Below are 21,674 nucleotides of genomic sequence, written 5' to 3'. Positions count from 1 at the left end.
CTAAAAAAATCAGATTTTAGTTTTATTGATCTTTGCTTTTGCTTTCATTGTTTCTATTTCATTTATTTCTGCTCTGATCTTTATGATTTCTTTTCTTCTACTAACTTTGTGGGGGTTTTTTGTTCTTCTTTCTCTAGTTATTTAGGTGTAAGGTTAGATTGTTTACTTGAGGTTTTTTTTGTTTCTTGTGGTAGGATTTTATTGCTATAACCTTCCCTCTTAGAACTGCTCTTGCTGCATCCCATAGGTTTTGGGTCAGTGTGTTTTCATTGTCATTTGTCTCTAGGTATTTTTTGATTTCCTCTTTGATTTCTTCAGTGATGTCTTGGTTATTTAGTAGTGTATCATTTAGCCTCTATGTGCTTGTGGTTTTTTACACTTTTTTTCCTGTAATTTATTTCTAATCTCATAGAATTGTGCTCAGAAAAGATGCTTGATATTTCAATTTTCTTAAATTTACTGAGGTTTGATTTGTGACCCAAGTTGTGATCTATCCTAGAGAATGTTTCATGTGCACTTGAGAAGAAAGTGTATTCTGTTTTGTTTTTTTTTTTAATTAATTAATTATTTATTTTATTTGTGGCTGCCTTGGGTCTTCATTGCCATGCGTGGGCTTTCTCTAGTTGTGGCGAGTGGGGGCTACTCATTGTTGCGGTGTGTGGGCTTTTCATTGCTGTGGCTTCTCTTGTTGCAGAGCATGGACTCTAAACGTGCAGGCTTCAGTAGTTGTGGCACACATGCTCAGTAGTTGTGGCTCACAGGCTTAGTAGTTGTGGTTCACAGGCTTAGTTGCTCTGCATTATGTGGGATCTTCCCAGTCCAGGTATCGAACCCCTGTCCCCTGCATTGGCAGGCGGCTTCTTAACCACTGTGCCACCAGGGAAGTCCCTATTCTGTTGTTTTTGAATGGAATATCCTATAAATATCAGTCAACTCCATCATTTAAAGCTTGTGTTTCCCTATTTATTTTCATTTTCGATCATCTGTCCATTGGTGAAAGTGGGGTGTTAAAAAGTCCCCTACTATTATTGTGTTACTGTCGACTTCCCCTTTTAGAGATGTTACCATTTCCCTTATTTATTGAGGTGCTCCTATGTTCAGTGTATATATATTTATAATTGTTATATCTTCTTCTTGGATTGATCCCTTATCATTATATAATGTCCTTCCTTTTCTATTGTAACAGTCTTTATTTTAAAGTCTATTTTATCTGATATGAGTATTGCTGCTCCAGCTATCTTTTGATTTCCAGTTGCATGGAATATCTTTTTCCATCCCCTCACTTTCAGTCTGTATGTGTCTGTAGGTCTGAAGTGGGTCTCTTATAGACAGCGTATATATGGGTCTTGATTTTGTATCTATTCAGCCAGACTGTGTCTTTTGTTTTGAGCATTTGATCTATTCACATTTAAAGTAATTATTGATATGTATGTTCCTACTACCATTATCTTAATTGTTTTGGGTTTGTTTTTGTAGATTTTTTTTTATCTCTTCTGTCTCCTGCTTAGAGAATTTCTTTAGCATTTTTTGTAAAGCTGGTTTGGTGGTGCTGAATTCTCTTAACTTTTGCTTTTCTGTAAAGCTTTTGATTTCTCTATCAAATCTGAATGAGATCCTTGCTGTGTAGTGTAATTTTGTTGTAGGTTTTCCCCTTTCATCACTTTAAATATATCCTGCCACTCCCTTCTGGCCTTCAGAGTTTCTGCTGAAAAATCAGCTGATAATATTATGGGGTTTCCTTTGTATATTTTTTGTTGCTTTTCCCTTGCTGCTTTTAATATTTTTTCTTTGTATTTACTTTTTGTTAGTGTGATTAATATGTGTGTTGGCATGTTTCTTCTTGGCTTTGCCCTGTATGGGACTCTCTGCACTTCCTGGACTTGATTGACTATTTCCTTTCCCATGTTAGTGAAGTTTTTGATTATAATGTCTTCAAATATTTTCTCAGAACATTTTCTCCTTATCTTCTTCTCCTGGTACCCCTATAATTTGAATGTCAGTGCACTTAATATTGTCCCAGATGTTTCTGAGATGGTCCTTAATTCTATTCATTCTTTTTTTTAATTCTGCTCCATGGCAGTTATTTCCATCATTCTATCTTACAGCTCATTTATCCGTTCTTCTGCCTCAGTTATTCTGCTATCTATTCTTTCTAGAGTATTTTTGATTTCAGTTATTATGTTGTTTATCACTGTTTGTTTGTTCTTTAGTTCTTCTAGGTCCTTGTTAAATGTTTCTGTATTTTCTTGATTCTATTTCTGAGATTTGGATCATCTTTATGGTCATTACTCTGAATTCTTTTTCAGGTAGACTGCCTATTTCCTCTTCATTTATTTGGTTTTGTGTGTTTCTACCTTGCTCCCTTGTCTGCAACATATTTCTCTGTCTTCTCATTTTGTTTAACTTACTGTGTTTGGGGCCTTCTTTCTTTAGGCTGCATGGCTGCAAGGTTGCATTCCCTCAGTCTTTTGGTATTTACTTCCAGTGTTTGAGGTTGGTCCAGTGTCTTGCGTAGGCTTCCTGGTGTGTGTGGGGCAGGTGGGGGGGGTGACTGGTGCCTGCATTCTGGTGGGTGGAGCTGGATCTTGTCCCTCTGATGGGCAGGGCCATGCCAGATGTTGTATTTTGGGGTGTCTGTGAGTTTAGTATGACTTTAGGCAACCTGTCTGCTAATGTGTGGGGGTGTATTCCTGTCTTGCTAGTTGTTTGGCATGAGATATCCAGCAGTGGAACTCGCTGGCTGTTGGGTGGGGCCAGGTCTTCTTGTTGAGATGGAGACTTCTGGAAGAGCTCTCACCAATTAATATTCCCTGGGCCCAGGAGTTCTCTGGTGATCCAGTGTCCTGGACTCGGCTCTCCCACCTCAGAGGCTCACACCAACCCCTGGTCAGAGAACCAAGACCCTGCAATCTGCATAGCATGGAAGAAAAAAAAATAAAGAAAACAAACTGACAAAGAAAAACCCCAAGACAAATGGTTATAGCAAAATCAAACAGACAAACACACACAAAGAAATACAGATACACACAGAAACAGAAAAGAAAAACAAAACAGAGAAAACAAAAAAGAAGAGAGCAATCAAACAAATAAATGAACCCCAAAATGAAAACAATAAAAGTTAAACTAACAAAAACAAAAAACAAATCAAAAGCAGAAAGCAAACTAAAAAAAGTCAAAGTATAAAACAAACACACAAAAATGATGAAAAAAAGAAAGAAGAAAACAAATGAAAAACGGAAAACAACAAAAAAATAAAGTAAAAAGTTAAAAATATAGTTAAAAATATAAAAACAAAACAAAGGAACAAAAACCAGGAAAAAATACAATATTACAAAAAAAGTAAAAATAGAAAAAAAACTTATTAAAAATAAAAACATAAAAAAGAAAAGAAAAAATAAGAAAAGAATAATGAAAAAGAACAACAGAATAAACAAAACAATAAAAAATAGTAATAATAATTATTATTTTCCTGTAGCCTCAGCTGTCATTGTGCTTGACTCCAGAGTGAGCCACAGCAAATCCCTGCCTACCCAGGAAGTCCTCCTATACCTCTAAGTAGGTCTCTGGAACTGACATGGGCACTGTGAGCCCAGCTCAGACTTTGACCTGCCCAACTCCTGCATGTCCTTATCCCCAAACTCCACAGTTGTTAAAGCTAGACCAACCTCAATTGTGGGGACACTCGTCTATTCAGATATTCTACAGATGTAGGGTTTACTAAGCCAATTGCCGGGATTTAATCTACTGCTCTTGCAGCTGCATGGAGAGATTTCCATTCCTCTTCTTTGGTCACACCACCCCTGCAGTTCAGCTTTGCTTTTGGCCCCATCACTTACCTGCCCAGGTGAGAGGGGGCAAAAGCAGTGGCTAACTAGTGCACACTTACTCACTCAGGCAGGGGAGAGGGATGGATATGGCAGCCACAATTGAGATGTGAGGGGAGTGCCTGTGGTGGCAGAGGCCAGCAGGAAGTTGCAGTAGCCTGGGGCTCACTGTTCACTCTCCTGGGGAAGTTGGCCTTGGATCGTGGACCCCTCAACAGTGACGGGCTGCACAAGCCACTGGGAAGTTGTGGGCAGTGAGCTGTGCTTGCTCACAGGACCCTTGGCAGCAGCGGTGGCAGCAGTAGCAGTCAGCTCCTGCCTCTGGGGTCTGAGATAGCAGCTGCAGCTTGTGCCCACCCCTGAAGCTCATGTAGACTGTGTCCTCTGCCTGTGAGCAGAAGAAGCTCCTATGGCAGGCCCGCCCCTCTCCACATGCACCCCCAACAATGGTTCTTTGACTCTCTGGCAGGCCCAAGCTTCTTCCCAGACTCCCTCATTTGTGGCACACTAGACCCTCAGGCTGTCTTCATGCAACCAACCCCAGTCCTCTCCCTGGGGTCTGACCTCTGAAGCCCAAGTCTCAGAACCCAGCTTCCACCTGCTCTGGTGGGTGAGCAGACAAATGTCTCAGGCTATGGAGTGCTGGGACCCTCTGTGCCGGACTCTCTCTGCTTTTCCCTCCATACACCTGTTGCTGTGCTCTCCTCTGAGGCTCTGAAGCTCCCCCTGGTCCCTGCCAGTGAGGGGGCTTCCTAGTGTGAGGAAACTTCTCCCCTTCACAGCTCCCTCCCATAGGTGCAAGTCCTGTCCTGATTCCTTTGTCTTTTTTTTTTCTTTTGCCCTACCCAGTTACATGGAGATTTTCTTGCCCTTTTGGAAGTCTGAGGTCTTCTGCCAGCGTTCAGTAGATGTTCTGTGGGAGTCATTCCTTGTGTAGATGTATCTATAATGTATCTGTGGGGAGAAGGTGTGCTCCATGTCTTACTCCTCCTCCATCTTGAGGGTTCTTCCCTGGCAAAAGATCTTTGATAGAGCTTCTCATTTCCACTCTTCACTCTAAGATCCATTTTCAAAAAAAGACCAAAGATCATCTTCTGAAAATAGGAAACAGACCATATGCCTTTGCTAATTTAATTTCTTTGATGGCTTACCAGTGTACTCAAACTAAGATCCAAGCCCATCATATAGGTTTTCAGTGCTACTATCTTCTTGCTTATTATATTCCAAAGATCTTATTTCAACTTTAATCATATAAAACTCTGCTTTTCTTGGAGCACTCTTCCCAGTAGTCTTTGCATAGGTATCACCTTCTTCTCTTTCTTTAAATTTGGCTTAAGTGTTACTTCTTCAGAGATGCTTTCCTGATCTCCTTATTTAAAGTAAGTTCCCCTTATGTTTTCTTTTTCTCAACCCCTGATGTGTTTCCTTTGTAGCATTCAATAGTTTTTCAATTACTATAATTACATTTTTGTGTTTTTGGTTTTCATCTGCTGAATTCACTTGAGTATGGGATGATCAGGGTAGTGATCAGTTCTGTCTTGTTCTCTTTAGTATCCTTGGTACCTAACATGATACTTGGGACACTGGAGGTACTCAACAAATGTTGTTTTAATTTAAAATGATAACAAATGGTAGTAGAAACTCTTGGGGTAAATAAGATTACCTTGGTTACAAACTAGAGACTCCTACCTAAATCTAGCCTGAAGATGTGTTTTTTTGGTTCATTTGTATTGTGTTGATTTAGGCTAGTAAGTGGTTTTAAATTTTTTTAAATTCCTTTAGGTATAACATGAATGCTACAGTTTATCATAGTCCTCAGCTACAGATAGTATTGAAATATTTTAACAATGAGGAAGGGCTTACATCTAGTAGAAAGGACACAGGATACTTTGTAAGATATTAAGATAATGTTTTACTTTGCCAGATATTAACCTCAAGAGGAGTTAGTTACTCAAGAAGTTGCTTGAGTATAGAAAGATCCAGGATGTGTCTCAATATTTGAATACCTCTGCCACTCCACTCCTGTCATCTCTAGACTGGCCCTTATAAATATTTGAGTTTGTGACACCACTCTGTCCCTGTACAATTTAAAAATAAAAGAGAAGAGGGCAGAGAACAGAGCCTTGGGAAATGTCAACATTCAAGGACTGAGTAAAATAAATGAATCTCAGAGAGAAGCAGCTAGAGAAGAAAGAGCAACAAAAACAAAATGGTTTTCTAGCAGCTCAGGGAGAAAAGTTCTTTAAGTGGGCAACTGTGTCAATAGATAAGGGTGGAAAATTGTAGGCATTGGTGACTCCAGGACAAAAGGTTTCAGTAGACAATAGGTATTAAGTCAACTTTCAGTGGAGTGAGAAATGGTTGCAGACAACTTGAGAGTCATACCAAAGATGGGAGTGGTGTACATAGTCTGCCAGGGCTGTAGGGCATAAGGAAGTGTGTTGTTTGTAGATAATTTCAAAACAGTAATAAAGCTGACTGAAGTTCATCTTTTTTTTAGTATTGCTGTACTCTGGCAATTCTGAACAAGTTTAGGGTTAAAATTTTGCTACCTTCAGTCATCACTCTTAAAGAGAAGGATAGTGTAACAGCTAGAAGAGGGCATCATGTTAAAAGAGGATGACTTTATTAAACTAGATGGACTTGTGAATGTTTATATATTAAAAGAAAAGGATCAGTCCAGAAGAAGTGTTTTAACAGAGTAGAGGTTGTAATCAGTACAGCAATCTGAGGGCATATAGAATGCCCAACACACAGGAATGATTTAGCCTTGAATGAAAATAAGGCCTCTAATTCCTAGAGGAAGAATCCCTGACCCTTGATTCAAAACTGTTTCAATAGGGCAAGTTCTAGATCTTTTTTATTTCTTAAATTAACACACAAATTCTGATTACATTATTAAGTAAGTTTTCATTTTGTTCACTTTTGAAAATAACATTTATGTTTCAAAAATAATGTCAGTATTCCAGGTGTGACTGCTACTAAGTTATTTCATGGATTTCATGTAAAATAATTTTAAATGCATTGTGTTAGTAGATATATTCTAATTTCTGACATTAAATTAGTGTATTCTGCATTTGCACTTATTTCATACAGGTAACAAATATTGGGTGTTCAAGGACACGACTCTTCAACCTGGTTACCCTCATGACTTGATTACTCTTGGAAGTGGAATTCCCCCTCATGGTATTGATTCAGCCATTTGGTGGGAGGACGTTGGGAAAACCTATTTCTTCAAGGGGGACAGGTCAGTACACACTTCATATGAGGAAAACAGTTAACTAATGTTTAGAGAAGTCAATATATCTAGTCTATAATAGGCATGTACATTTGAGGAAAGAACCTGTGTAGATATAAGCACAAGAATTAATAGAATTGCAACCATTTTTAAACATATTTTAAAATAATATTCAAGGTAAATCTTTCTCTAATATACCCAAGTAATGTGACTTTCTTATGAATGTATATATATAGTATATATTCTTTCTCTTCTGTATAATCTTAACATGCCTATAAAGCTGTATAGGTCGTGTATTTTATCCTTACAATGCATTTTCTTGTAATTTTACTTACTTTACTTAAAAAGTACTTTTAAGAGAGGCTTTTTTTTTTGCTTTTATATTTAAAGTTAAATTTTTACACTTTTCACACAGTTAATTTTGAACATTTTCAAATACTTTCAGTTTAGTCATGAGTTCTATTTCTTAGGACACTATTTATTTAGGTACCAGCAGATAGGTGCGATGAGCTAACTAAACTATCACTGGACTAAACACTTTTAGCTTGAAGTATAATATCTCTTGCTATTTTCTGTCATTTCTTTTCCTTTTATGACATTACTAACAGGGTTTGTAAAACAAAGTGAACTATTAGTTTATGACATACAGTAGCCACTAAGCATACTACTTTCACCCCCTGCCTACTTTTTGACAGATATTACATATAAAATATAAGCTGAAGGCTATATTTTTATTATTTTAAATTAATATTAGGTTAAAAAGAAATAAAGATGAAAAATCAAATTTTACTTACACTATTACTAGTTGGGTCAAAATGTGACACTCATAAGTAACCTTCATTGTTAGGTAAAACTTAAATATGTTATTTTACAAGTAAATTTAAAGCACGCACATGCACAAATACACATAAAAACAACAGGTTTTAATGAGCAACAAGCTAGTATTGAGTTCGCCTTATAATCTTAACATAATGTAACCCTATAAAATGTCTCCAACTTCATGAGAAAAATAAGGATATAAACCTTGTTTATTTTATACTTTGTAATTTTTGATAGCAAGTGACTTAAAACATTGAGCTTTATCTGTGAACAAAAGGATCCTATCATTTGTGTCCATGGATAAAAATGTATAATTTTATTCTGTTACAAGCTTTTTATACATTAAATTTGTATATATTTCTATGGCAAAATATTCATAGCTTTTAATTCACTATCATGAAACTAAGGTTTTGCTGAATGTTTCTTACTAAATCACAAAACAAAATGATTCATCAAACAAAAACTCTATTAATGTAGAAGATACTACTTATCATCACAAAAAAGTATATGACTCTCAGTAAGATATGTGTAGTTAGAGTATGAAAAGAGAAGAATGAAGAAATTGCCACAGCATGGTGACCCCTAATGAAAATAAATCTGTGGACTTATATTCTTTAAAATAACAACCCTCAGGTTGTTAGAGTTTAATTCCTCAGCTGGTTTTAATTGCTTGAATGTACTCTTTCAGGACTAGGTTCAATACAGTCCTGTATTGTCCCCACCCCACCCCCACTCCCAGAAAGGGGTAGAAACAAAAGGCTGAGAAGACACCCTGGAGAAATTAACTTCTACAAGACAAAACATGAAAGCTTAACTTTCATATAACAGCTTTAATGAGGGTTTCATAGATGACAATAAAAACTGCCATTTTATTATCAGTTAGCCATACTTTTAAAAATGTTTCCATTCTAAAAACTTAGCACTTCTTGAAAACATTAAGTTTAGAAATTAAATGTGGGCTACCTCAAGTCAGTGAAATCAATGAAGGTTACATACCAAATTTATAATGGAATAAAGATATAGTAAGTGAGAAAAGGAGTTTTAGTAAATTTATTTCTGACTTGACAAGCTTCATGCAAAATATAACAAAATATATAGAAATAGTTTGATTTTAAGTTCTGCTTAAATAACTGCTTTTATAGGTTTTAAAAATATTTAAAGCAGGATCCCAACTAATTTCCATGTGTGTGATCTTATATATGAGTTCATGAATCACAGATGTTTTATAAACAAATGACTTCATATTTGTATAATTGCTTAATTCCAAAGTCACACAATTTATTAATACATTCATTCTAGATTAAAAGTAGATGGAAAAGACATTAAATTATCTAACTCAAACATTAAAACAACAATTTGCTTATCACTTTTATATGAGAATTCAGTGAGTTTTTCTTCCTTATAGGCATTATATATTTACAATACTTATCAATTTTAACTTTATATATTTTTCCATGTATATTTTGAGTGAAAATATTGAAAACATTTATCTTTATTTATTTCTTCCTCTTATTTCATTGACATTTTTCTGTTTTAAAAAAATGTAAAACAGATTTCTTTTTCTCTAAGGTTAAGATCAGAAAAGGATTTTAGAGACAACTTAGTCCTGGTGTAAAAAACTCAATTGCTTTAAGGGATCATGCAAATAATATATACAGTGCTGGGTATAGGAGTAATATATACGGCAGTAGGGAGTGATAGGTACTGTGATGAGCTGGAAAGTACAAATACTCTAGAAAAGCATTCAAAATCAGAATCATTTATATAATTTGCTAGACAAACAAAGCATAGCTTTAAATTATATTTGATTCAAGTGCTGCCATATGTCAATCCTACATCATATTCACTTCCTACCAAAGTCTAGACTGCCTCAGTTACATTCCATAGGTATTCATCCTTCTGTACCTGACTGCCTGTGGGGACAGCATAAATATGAGACAGCCCATTACATTCTCAATAGCTCTAATTCCTTCTTGCATAAGATTTCTGTACTCATCTTGGCATATCTCTCACTCATTTAGTTAAAACATTTTTTGAGCACATACTATGTGACATGTACTAGGTAATGAAGATATAGTAGTAAAAATAAAACACACGTATTCTTCTCCCATGGTCCTTAGATTCTATTAGGGGAGATGTAAACAGAGAAGAAATAAATGACCCTGATACATTAACATTGAGAAACACTACAAGAAATATAATAGGTGATGATGTGATAGAGGCTTGTGGGTGGTAAAGAGTGGTTGGGAAATTAGTGTGGAGGTCAAGAAAGGCCTAAATTGTGAAGGGTACACTGATGCAAGGACTTTAGTGGGGAGAAATTTCAACCACACGAAGCTATTCAGAACAGTGTGTTGTAAGTACCTGAAATAGCAGTACAAAAGCAAAAATGTTAGAATATTCAAATCAGAAAAAAATATTGTGGCTACAGCATAGTGGATAAGTGGTCAAGGAGGTCACACAGGTAAGCAGGGACCAGATTACGAGGCCCTGTAGAACATGGCAAAGACTGGATTTTTTAATTTTAAGTACAATGGAAAACATTGGAGTGTTTTCAACAGGAAAGTGCATGTTCTGATATGTATTCAAAAACATCATTATGGCCTCCGTGTGAAGAATGGACTTCAAAAGTGGAAGCAAGGAGATTAATTGGTAGGCTGTTGAAGTAGTACAAGGGGACACAATGGTAGCAGTGGAGATGGAGCAAAGAGTACAGTTTACATTTTGTATGTAATCATAACAAGTTTTTCTTATGGCTTGGATTTTACAGGTGAGAAAAGCAAATCAAAGACAACATCTAGGTTTATTGCCTAAATAACTGAGTAGATGGTGCCATTTCTGAAGATGTAGCAAAGAAAGGAAGGAATACTGGGGGAAGGGGACTAAGAGTTTGAAATGTTCGTTTTCGGTTTGAGATACCTGCTTACACACCAATTAGAGAAATCAAGCAGGTAGTAACAATTCACAAGGAAAGGTGGGTTGGAGGCACAGATCTGAGAGTAATTTCATATAAATTGTATTGAAAGTAAGGGCCGACATGAAATCTCATACGTATAAAGATAGCTAAAGAAGTGTAGATGAAATGATGGTTCTTTAAACAGATCTGTAAATTCAGATTAAAATGTCCAGTTTCACTGTTTCACATATAGCATGGAACTCAGTCCCTCAGACTCCTACTTGCCCTTTTCTTAATATACTATAATTTGATACTTGGATACATTTTGATCTTCATAGCATTTAGCTCTAAAATGCTATGTTCCTAAATCATCTCAGCATCTTCTCACAAATATACCCAAGACTCTCTTGTCATACTTCATTCTAGGCTGAACCGTTGAGGATTTTAAGACATTTTCAAAGAAAGAAGATAAAATTTAGATCTATTTTGGTTTGTTTTATTATTATTACTACTAATAGCCAAACAGAAAAATACATTTATTTCCTATAGCTTAAGGTGTGTGTTTATGAAGTAATTCCTTTTTGTGTTTTTAAAATTATCCAACAGAGTACAGATTGATATTTTCAATTCTGTTACATTTTTAATAAGGCTTCTGAAGAAAGAGATTTTGTATGATTATTTGGGTGTGAATAAAAGTGGCCCTGGGTTTTGTGATAACAGAGGCAAGTAGTCTGACTCTAGAGTAAGAAAATGAGACAAAGTGGATGAAGAAATGACCGGATCATATGAAATCAACCTTGGAGCCACTTTCTGTTCAGTTTGAGTTCAGTATCCAGAAACATTAAAGTATGTCTTTTCAGAATTTTCTATACCATTTATTTGTTCACACAGAAGGAATTTAAGAAATTGTTGTATACTATTACATGGACAACTGTTTTGTCTTATGGTTATGACTCATGATCAAATCTAAAAAGTCTGAATAAATCTGAATAATCAAATCTGAATAAATCCCATTTCCATTCATAATTTATTTTAAAGGATTGATTTACAATGCTTTTCTTAAAGAATCAGCAATTTAAAGTCATAATTCTACTGCAGAGATTATTGATATATCAGAAGAAAAAATATAAGCTTTATTTATAATAGCTACTATCATTTGCTGACCTTACTGCACAAAATTCCAAAATTTTTCCATTATAATATCTAAATCTTAAACCCCTCCAAGTGGTTTATTTACATAATGTTCCAGATGAATATGCTAATATACTTCTCAATGAACTTATAAGCCTATTTTTCAGGGAGAAAAATATCAGTGGGATGAGCTTTTTTGTTCATGTTGAAATATGTTCAAATATGTTAGAAATTAAAATGCAAATCTATATTTATGAATAAGCCTAGGCATTTTTATAAGACAGCTGGATATAATGTGTATCTATAATAATATAACGGACTCAATAATATTACGATTGAATATAGTTAGATGATTCTAATCACATTGAAGTTTACTGGACATATATCAAAGCTGACACAGCAGGTAACCTGAGGGCCCAATCTTATGCTGAGTTTTTCAAAGATGGTGAAATGATCCCAAGTTATAGTTTTGCATTATCTACTAACAAAAAGAGGGGAAAATTTCTTTTATCCTGAAAAATTCATACCAGGATTATGCTCCTACTAGAGGGTACAATAAAATTCACATTCCATAAATATTTTCTTGAAATGTGATCTCAACAAATCTTATGTGTCTTGCCCATAAGTGCTCAAAAAAGTGTTGGTAGGCAAATGGATCTATAAGCAAATAGAGCAAGGGATGAAGGAAAATTATATTGACACAATGAACATTAAGAATTTGAGTGAGGGCCCCAAGAGGGTAAGATGACAGGGGGATTAATGTAAGAGTGTTATGTCAAGGGAAACACTAGCAGAATTGTGGTAGAAAATTGTACTAAACTATGAATCAAAGACCATTAGTTTGAGTTTCAACTCTAACATTCAAGAAGAGCAAATGTGACTAAGACCTTACCTTTGAATACTATGATGCCCAATGCTTTATCATTGACTGAATTGCATGACCATATATACTATATCTATGTTACGACCTCAGCATAAGTATGTTTTAATATGCAATATAAGAGATATTTGAGGGATTTTAGTGAAATAAGATTAAAATAATGTATGTATATAAATTTACTTTATAGCTACAAAGCACTACATGAAGAATAGGTATTGTTACATGAACAGGGTTATAACTACATCTTGGAGAACAAACCTGGTTTCTGAATATGTAGTAATCTTCCTTAAATCATATGTAGAGTGTGATCCCATTGTCCCTAGGATTTTAAATTATTCCTGAGTTAGCAAAATTTTAAAACTTTCTTTAAGTTATGGTTTATGCCATCTAAAAATGCCATTTATTGTAAGATACATCATAAATTAATCTATCATTGAGGGGAAAACTCTGCCCAGTATGCTTTGACATAGTATTGAGGTGTGAAATACCTATAATAGAGATGTGAAATGTGAAAAAATATGTATCTTAGAATCCATGAAATAAGGTATTTGATGATTTCTCTGTGAGAACTTTTCTTTATGATCAACTTCAGGAACCAGTTAATATATATGACTATTGTAAATCCCATTGAAATATTTACTTGAGAGAAGAGATCTGGAGATTCTGAGTGCAATCTCAACCCCATTAACCATGCTATATTCATCGCAGCGTGTTCTGTGATACAGGAATATTCAAAAATAACTTAAAAGCAGATGTTTCCATGAAAGAAAATATACTTTAGCTTTGGTAGAACTTTTCACTCCCTACTTGTCTTCTTCAGAAAGATAGGCCTGGCTACCATTATTTCAGCTCAGTGCTTCTCCCTGAAGCTTTTCCTGATCTCTCTATCAAATCTGCCCTTATCTTCTATGTGATAAGAATCTATGACAAACACCTCTACAGTGTATTTTCCTGTCTGGATAAAATCTGCCTTGTGACTTATTATTGGGATACATCCTGAAACAATCTTTTTTTCTTTTCCATGTGAATACTGAAGATGGAAGAAGTGCTAATATTCCACATGTTACTTATCTGAGGTATCTGGGAATCTATAGCAAAACATTCTTTACGAGATCCCACAGCTCTGTAGATAAAGGATTCTCCATAGACCTGAAGCAAGAGAATATACAGAAAAGACTGGATATTTTTTCTCTTTTTCTGATTTAAGCTAAATGTCTAATCCCAAGATAATGCATTGTGTGTTACTTCACAAATCTCTTCGTGAAATGCTACCTTTAGCATATGTTAAGAGATGTTTAGTGGTGTGAGGGAGAAAATGTTGTCAAACATATTTGGTATGTGTAGAAGAAAGAATAGTGACTTTTGAAATGGAACAGAACTGGTTATGAGTCATTGTCCTCCAAGAATTCTCCTCTCTCAAATGGAGACAATGACAATTCTCTCATGAGTTTATAGTGAATAAACATTTGGTATAATGCATAGAGCATTATGCCTGCCCTAAAATAGGCAATATCACTGTGAACTTCCAATGGTTTCACCCCAGTTTTGTCAATCCTTTTGAACATTCAGACATAAAAATTTTGACTCTTAGAACATATAAGCAATAATGAGTGATCCAAAGTAGGGAGGTTCACAATTTTTTCCTTAGATGTCTAGTGGGTCTGTGAAAGTGGCCCAATGGCCACCTTGTGAAGGGATGAGAGCTCTGAGAGTTCTGACTCTTAGCAAGCTTTGCTTTTATCTGTTTATCCATCTATACACCAAGGACTCTAGTCAAGACTTGCCCTAAGGTCTACAGTCATATACCTAATTGCTTCATCAACAACTACTTTGTTGTTTAACAGGCATCTGATTTTAACACGCTTAAAATCAAACTCACAATTCCTCAAACCTCCTTAACTTACCTTTCCATGCTTCCTTATCTCACTGAATGGCAACATTATTCTTCTGGTTGTTCAGGCCCCAAATTCTTGAGTTATGCTCAACTTTGTTCTCTCACATACTGCATTCAATCCATTAGTAAGCTTTTTGGGCTTTTTCTTCAAAATAATATCCCAATCCCTTGAATCATCATCAGTTCTCCAGTACACATTCTAGCCCAAGGATTACTGAAATGACATCCTAACCAGTATCTCTTCTTCTACTTTACCTCCTTCAATCTGTTGAACTCATAGCAGCAGTGCGTTCCTTTCAAAAATAAGCCATATCTTGAAGGTCCTCTGCTCAAAATCTTCATTGGCTTCACATCTCTCTTAGAGGAAAACAAAAGGTTTTGCCATAGTTTAAGGGTCTATCTAATCACAGGTGCTGGTTCCCACTCTGACCTTGTCTCCCTTTTGCTAACTCTATTCTAGTCACTCTAGCCTCACTGTGGATGCTCAAGTGCTCCAGGCTTATGCCTGCCACAGAAACTTTTGATAACTAGTTACTTTACCTGGAATGTTATGCTCCCCAAAACTACAGAATGTTGCTTCTCACTTCTTTCTGCTCTGTGCTTAAACAATGGCTTATCAAAGACCTTGCTATCCAGTATTTTTTCCTGCTTTGTTTTCTTAATAGATCTTACCACCTCCTATGATAGTATGCACTTATTGACATTTTTTTTTTGCCTGTAATCTCTACATATCCTAAAATATAAGATTGATAAGAGCTGGGGCATGTCTGTTTTGTCCAAGGTTGTATCACTGGCACCTACAGTAATGCTAGAAACACAGTAGGTACTCAATAAATATTTGTTAAATAAATGAATGGGTAAATGGATCAAGATTATGCTTATTTCAAATGATGTATTCTGGTGCCTAAGTAAGATTTTTAAAAATCATGAAAACCTCTGATTTCTACATAGGTTGGTGATACCCTTTTGAATTGTAACTATGCTTAGCTAGAGTTTTAAAATTAATTTTTAGCAGACTGAATAAATATAAAATAAAATATCCACTTTTAGCATATTCTAAAAAGGAAACAGAATAAATTGTGTACACTGTCTTTGCATGATTTAAATCAGTTCTTTAAATCACTAACAAGTACATAGGTAGCATGCAGCAAGGATTTAATGAATGCTAGCTAGCTGTTATTGTTTGTATACATAATTGTCTTTTCTATGCATGTGTTGTTGTTGTTTATTTATCCTTTTCAGGTATTGGAGATATAGTGAAGAAATGAAAACCATGGATCCTGGCTATCCCAAACCAATCACAGTCTGGAAAGGTATCCCCGAATCTCCTCAGGGAGCCTTTGTGCACAAAGAAAATGGTATGCAACATGTGCATTATATATTTCATGAGCTTACTAAGTATTTGAATAATCTATCCTACTTGTTCACTATGCTAAATGATTAGAAAGTAACATACTAGGGCTATCTCATATTACATTTATATAAAATTTCCTTCATAGATTTATATTTAATATTATGCTCAAGATGTTTTTTTAACCTCAACCTATTTTAGTTTATAAGAAAAAAAAAGTAATTTTTAAAAATGAAGAGTGTTAATTCCTTTGAAGTAACCTCACCTATTTTCTACTAAAATTCATGTAAAGATAATAATAACAGACGTATGTGGGACAGGAGCTGGTCACAAAGAAGATATGTTATAAATGTGGGCTGAGGATTGTACAGCATGTTGAGGATTATAATTTTTCATGTGTACCTTTGGCTTATAGTGTCAGCAAACAAGAAAGATCCCAGCTCAATACAGTAAGGCTAGAGTAGATGTATGATTGATTAATAACAGAAACATATCACAGAGCTGACTTGTTCTCCATCTCAGGATTCGGGATTCAGCCAGATCCTAAGGGAAGTTAGCCAAGCAATGGGTAATCAATACTTCTGTATCTGTTGGTAAAGTTTGAACATTTCTCTCCACATTCAGGGATTAGTAAGTAGAAATAAACCATAATAATAATAATTCAAAATAAAATTTATACACAATATTCCAGAACAAAGGAAAGTGACATCAAACTGAAATACAGAGAAAAAGAAAATACTCTCTCAGATGATTTATAATAAGAATGAGAAGAAAATAATACATTATGTGGGTCCTAAATAGCATGAAAAATCTATAACATATATGCAACAAGAACAAAATAAACATCACTTGCAAGAGGAAAATTAAATGCATCTTGGAGAAGAATATTGAAAAAAAATAATGAAGAAACAGGGGAAAATGAAAAATTGACACCACCCACTGAAAACAATGGCTGATCATCAGCAAATTGCCAGAGTTTAAGAAAGCTTTACACTGAGTACAAGCTTGAAGGAACTGACACCCAGGATGATAGCAATCAGAAAAATAAAACACAAACTGTGTTTTGACCATTGTTTTGACCATTGTTATATGTAATTTATACTACATTCTGTGTAAGGATATCCCACAAGTAAAACACTGTATGCTAAGTCAAAAAGAACCTTGAAGCCCTGATTATAGCACTTACTGGAATTATAGTTTTTTGTGTATTCTATTGGTTCAGAGAATTAAAGGACCAAGTTAATATATAGCCTGTATGTGACAAAAGCAGAAATCCACAGGAGAGGACAGATTGAGATGAAACATATCTGTCTGAGATAAAAAGGAAATCAATAAGAAAATAAAGTTACAATGCAGTCAAATTGGAGGCAGTAAAACCATATCAATATATGGCAAAAAACTCCACAAACTATGAAGATGCAGAAGACAAAGAAGTGAAAAAACATGAAAGATAATCACATGGAAAGCAGAAAACTGACATGATCCCCTAAAATTAGAGCTGTCACTAAGAATCTAAGGGGGAGAGGAGATTTCTTGAGGTTAGATTAAAGGGGGTTGTTTCAGTCCAGATAAAACCAGCTCTAGCTTACCTTTACAGAAGTTCTACCACTGCTCTAGACTGCCCTCAATAAAAGTTATCACACACTATACAAAAATATATGCAAAGAAAATTAAGCCACGACCTTACCAGTGATTAAGTATAGCAAGTTTGATAAAATTTTTTTCAATTTCTTTCCTTTATTAATATTCTAAAATGAATATAACTTTTATAATAAAAATAACTTTTAAAATAAGTAATAATTATTTCAAAAGATTGAAAAAGTACACATAACCTTAATTCCTTAGCATATTAACTGGTTTTTTTTTTCCCTGTTTCTATTTGTAAGTCCATTAAAATTTGAGATTTGATTCAGGTTCTCTGGAAATAAATCATAATTATATAAAGATAACAAAAAAATCTTCTGGCTGCATCTTGCCCCATGATTTTTCATTTTCTTGTCCATCTGAAAATAATATTTGTTTAGTATAAATGGTTTCCTTACATTCAGAATTTAATATTTTATTTTCACATGGCAAAGAATAACTTTGTAAAATACTGGCAAAAAAACAAAGAATGTTGGAAAAACCAGTGCTTACAAATGACAAAAAAATACAGATGAAACTTCAACACATCTATGTCTTCTGTACCTTACCTGGTCCAACCCTTTCTTCGATATCCTTCAACATTGAGCTCACTTTTGATCTTTCAGGAATCCTTGAATATCCTTTTTGGTACACCATCCCTTGCCCTCAAAATCTCATATTACAACAATCCATTTATATGCCTGTTTGTTATCCCCTCTAGTGTAAACTCTCAAATGCAGGTACATAGTAACCATTCAATAAACATTAGTTGTTGAAATTAATTTTATCCCTTCCATTACTCTAGACCTTCACTCCCTGCATTGAAGGAGATCTCCTATTTGTTTGAAACCCTTGTTCTGTAGGGTAGTGATATTAATCAATCTGGAACGTCTTAGTCTAGATAGTCTACCAATAGCAAATTCTCTACTTTTAGTTCTCTATTCAAATCTCATGCTTGTGTTTTTTTACCTTGAATTCAAATTTTACACAACTTCTTCCCTTATGTTTTTTATAGAAGATCAAGTTCAATTTATTGAGTAAACACACTTATATTTATATAAATATAAATAAATTTATATACTCAAAGTAATTCCCTATAAGGATAAGTCCATGCATATGATACTTGATGGTCATAAAATCAGAGATGATAGAGCAATGAAATGTTTTCTCTAATTCTTCACCCTTCCACCAAGGTAGGAATTTCTTCCTAGGGATCTTCTCCTTATGGTAGTTTTAAAAAAAAAAAAGAATCCCAGAAGCTTAAAATTGAGCTATAGATTTTTGAAGGATGTTTTCATATTAAGGTGGAATATGCCTTCCTATAATACCTATTGATATTAATTCTGCCACCTTGGCCAATGAAATGTGAATATGTGGTGCAATTTACTGACTTCCCACCATCTATCAGTTGTGCTACATAAATTTGTTATCTAATTTAATTGTCCAACACAAATACCTCTTTACCTCACTTATAATTATTTATGAATGAGGAAAACAGCATCAGCTAGTTTAATTAACTTACTCATGATCATGAAAGTGGTGATATTATATGTCTACGGTTTGAAACTAGACCATTCTAGCCTCACTGAATTTCTCTAATGCACTCTCTCCAAAGAGGAAAAATTAAAACATCTTTTCCTACATTATACCATTAAGGTAATTGACAATCTGTCATGTCAGGCCAGATTTTTCATTTTGTCATATTAGATATACCTTAGGGTTTCTCAGAATATAGCTTCTAATCCATCATCATCCCAGTTTTCACCTGTAACCATCTTAATTTAACAATTTTCTTATTTTCTTCTTTATTTTTAGCCCCTGAAAATAGCTACAATAATCCAAATGATATTTAACATATGCCATATATATATATATATATATATATATGAATTATTTCTTCTTGCTTTTGACAGTGTTTTAAACAATGGCATGAGTTTTTAACTTATACTAAAATTGTAGTAAATAATCACTGCATTTACCCACCTTCAAATCTCTAAGTTACTTGCTGTCAAGCCCTGCCTCCTAGGTATTCTATATTCTCTCCTTAGAAAATGCAATTTTAAGGTTAATACAAGATTCTGCTTTAACACTGCTGCATTTTATTTTACTGATTATAGCTCCACTTTTAGCCTGTTAAAATAGTTTTACTCTTGATTCTGTTGGTGTATTAATTCTCTACCCCGACCCTCACTCTCTGTTAAAATCTACACGTGGGATTCAAACAAATATTATCACAAGACCCAGGTTATTCATTCACATTTGTTAAACATTAATTAACTTTTACTAATAAATATACAATAGTAGAAAACAGAGAACACACAGGCACTGCCATGCAGGATCTTCTATGAAGTTATAACAAGGCAGCTATGGTAGAGAATTTCTCCTTACATTTTAGGACTAAGCAATAGAACAGTCACCAGTGAAAACCAATCAAATACAAGGAAAAAAAAAAGTCATCATATAATTCATTACAGCCTAACTGACTTCTACCTCAGAATTTCTCAAAAATGATACTTCAGGTGAGTTCATCTGAAGTTTCTACTCTTAGTAAGCATAACATCTACAAGATTATAACATCAAAGTTACTCACAAAAGAAAAAAAATGAGTATATAAACATTTCTTCAACCCACTAATATTTCATAAATGGTTAAAAAATTATTGAATGAGATGAATTTTTCAGGATCAATGTTTGACGGATTTCTATTACCAAGATTTTAGGCTACTTCTTTTCAATTACTTTTATTCTCTTAACTCCTGCTGACTAGACTTCTTACCTCTAACAAGTGTATTCAGCCAACTATAATTCTACTGTATATGGAGTGTGTTAGTATAGAACTTGGCCTGCAGACATGATAAATATGAAAATGGAAACTTCTGAATTTTTATGTGATACCCAGTAGTTTCTTAGTAATTAGCTTTGACTAAACATTAAAGATGAGGACATTTCCAGCTGTTGGTTTCCAGTTTACAAATATAAGAAGTACATTCACCTGTCTGGAAGGTCTGTTTCATTCTAGATCAATGCCATTATTCAACTATAATCATCTAATGCACTTTATTTGGCAGGCCCTCGACGTTTGTTTATCCAAGCTTGTTGGGTAATTACGTTGGAGTTCATTAGCGTGATCAAATACCAACTTCCTGCATGCAGAAAAATTTGAATCTACATACACCTGTTTTCACTTGGCAAGTTGTTCTGATTGAAAAACTGCCCTTCAAAACTAAAAGCAATAGCTGATTTTCATGGCATTGAACAGAATGATTTCTAGAATGAAGTGACCTGAAGTGATGGTCTATCCTAGCTGAAAGTTTTTGAGAGATGTCAGAGTTTTTTGTTGTTATTGATTTAGGAGTGCTGTCTATCACCACCTGTGATGTTGAACCAAGGAGTATTTGTGAAAAGACAAAAATCTCTAAAGGACCTGGCCTTAGAAAAATCATTAAGATTCAGGCTCTAAAGCTAGACCAAGATTTAAATCCTTTTTTCAACATGACTAGGGCATATCATTTTATCTGAGCTTCAGTATCTTTGCCTGAAAAGTATAGGTAGCTAATTCTACCTGACAGAGTGTTTATGAGGATTAAAAGATGTCATTTACTAAGTTTTTTTTTTTGCGGTACGCGGGCCTCTCCCGTTGCAGAGCACAGGCTCCTGCATCGGCAGGTGGACTGTCAACCACTGCGCCACCAGGGAAGCCCCATTTACTAAGTTTTTAACATAGTGATTCTTCCATAATAAGTACTCAATAATGAAGGGGAAAAACCCTCATTTATGATTATTAACTCAAAAATAGGCATACTATTCAAAATTAGACATCTCCCAAAATATAGTTTTTAAGTAATTATAACATTAAAACATTTCTTATTTTCTTGAATTTTATCTCAAAGTCACAAAGAAACTTGACATGAAAGAGATATGGACAGAAAGAAAAACCTGGGCTTGCTCCCAGGAAAAAAAAAACAAAAGTTAAGAGAATAGTTCTAAGAAAAACACATATTTATAGTTTAATTGTCACA

The 21,674-nt window shown here is 34.6% G+C and overlaps 1 protein-coding gene across 1 annotated transcript in view; it reads left to right on the top strand.

The window, feature by feature from the left end:
* Nucleotides 1–21,674, top strand: part of MMP16 (matrix metallopeptidase 16) — a 354,542-nt gene that overhangs the window by 322,203 nt on the left and 10,665 nt on the right. The window contains exons 8-9 of the mRNA XM_049700393.1: nucleotides 6,921–7,071; nucleotides 15,925–16,040. Of these exons, the coding sequence (XP_049556350.1) occupies nucleotides 6,921–7,071; nucleotides 15,925–16,040 (267 nt within the window). The remainder of the gene's footprint in view (nucleotides 1–6,920; nucleotides 7,072–15,924; nucleotides 16,041–21,674) is intronic.

The sequence above is a fragment of the Orcinus orca genome, chromosome 17 (genome assembly GCF_937001465.1).
Source record: "Orcinus orca chromosome 17, mOrcOrc1.1, whole genome shotgun sequence".
NCBI classification, from domain to species: domain Eukaryota; kingdom Metazoa; phylum Chordata; class Mammalia; order Artiodactyla; family Delphinidae; genus Orcinus; species Orcinus orca.
Note: the sequence above shows the minus strand (reverse complement) of the source record. Positions and strands in the feature narration are given on the sequence as shown.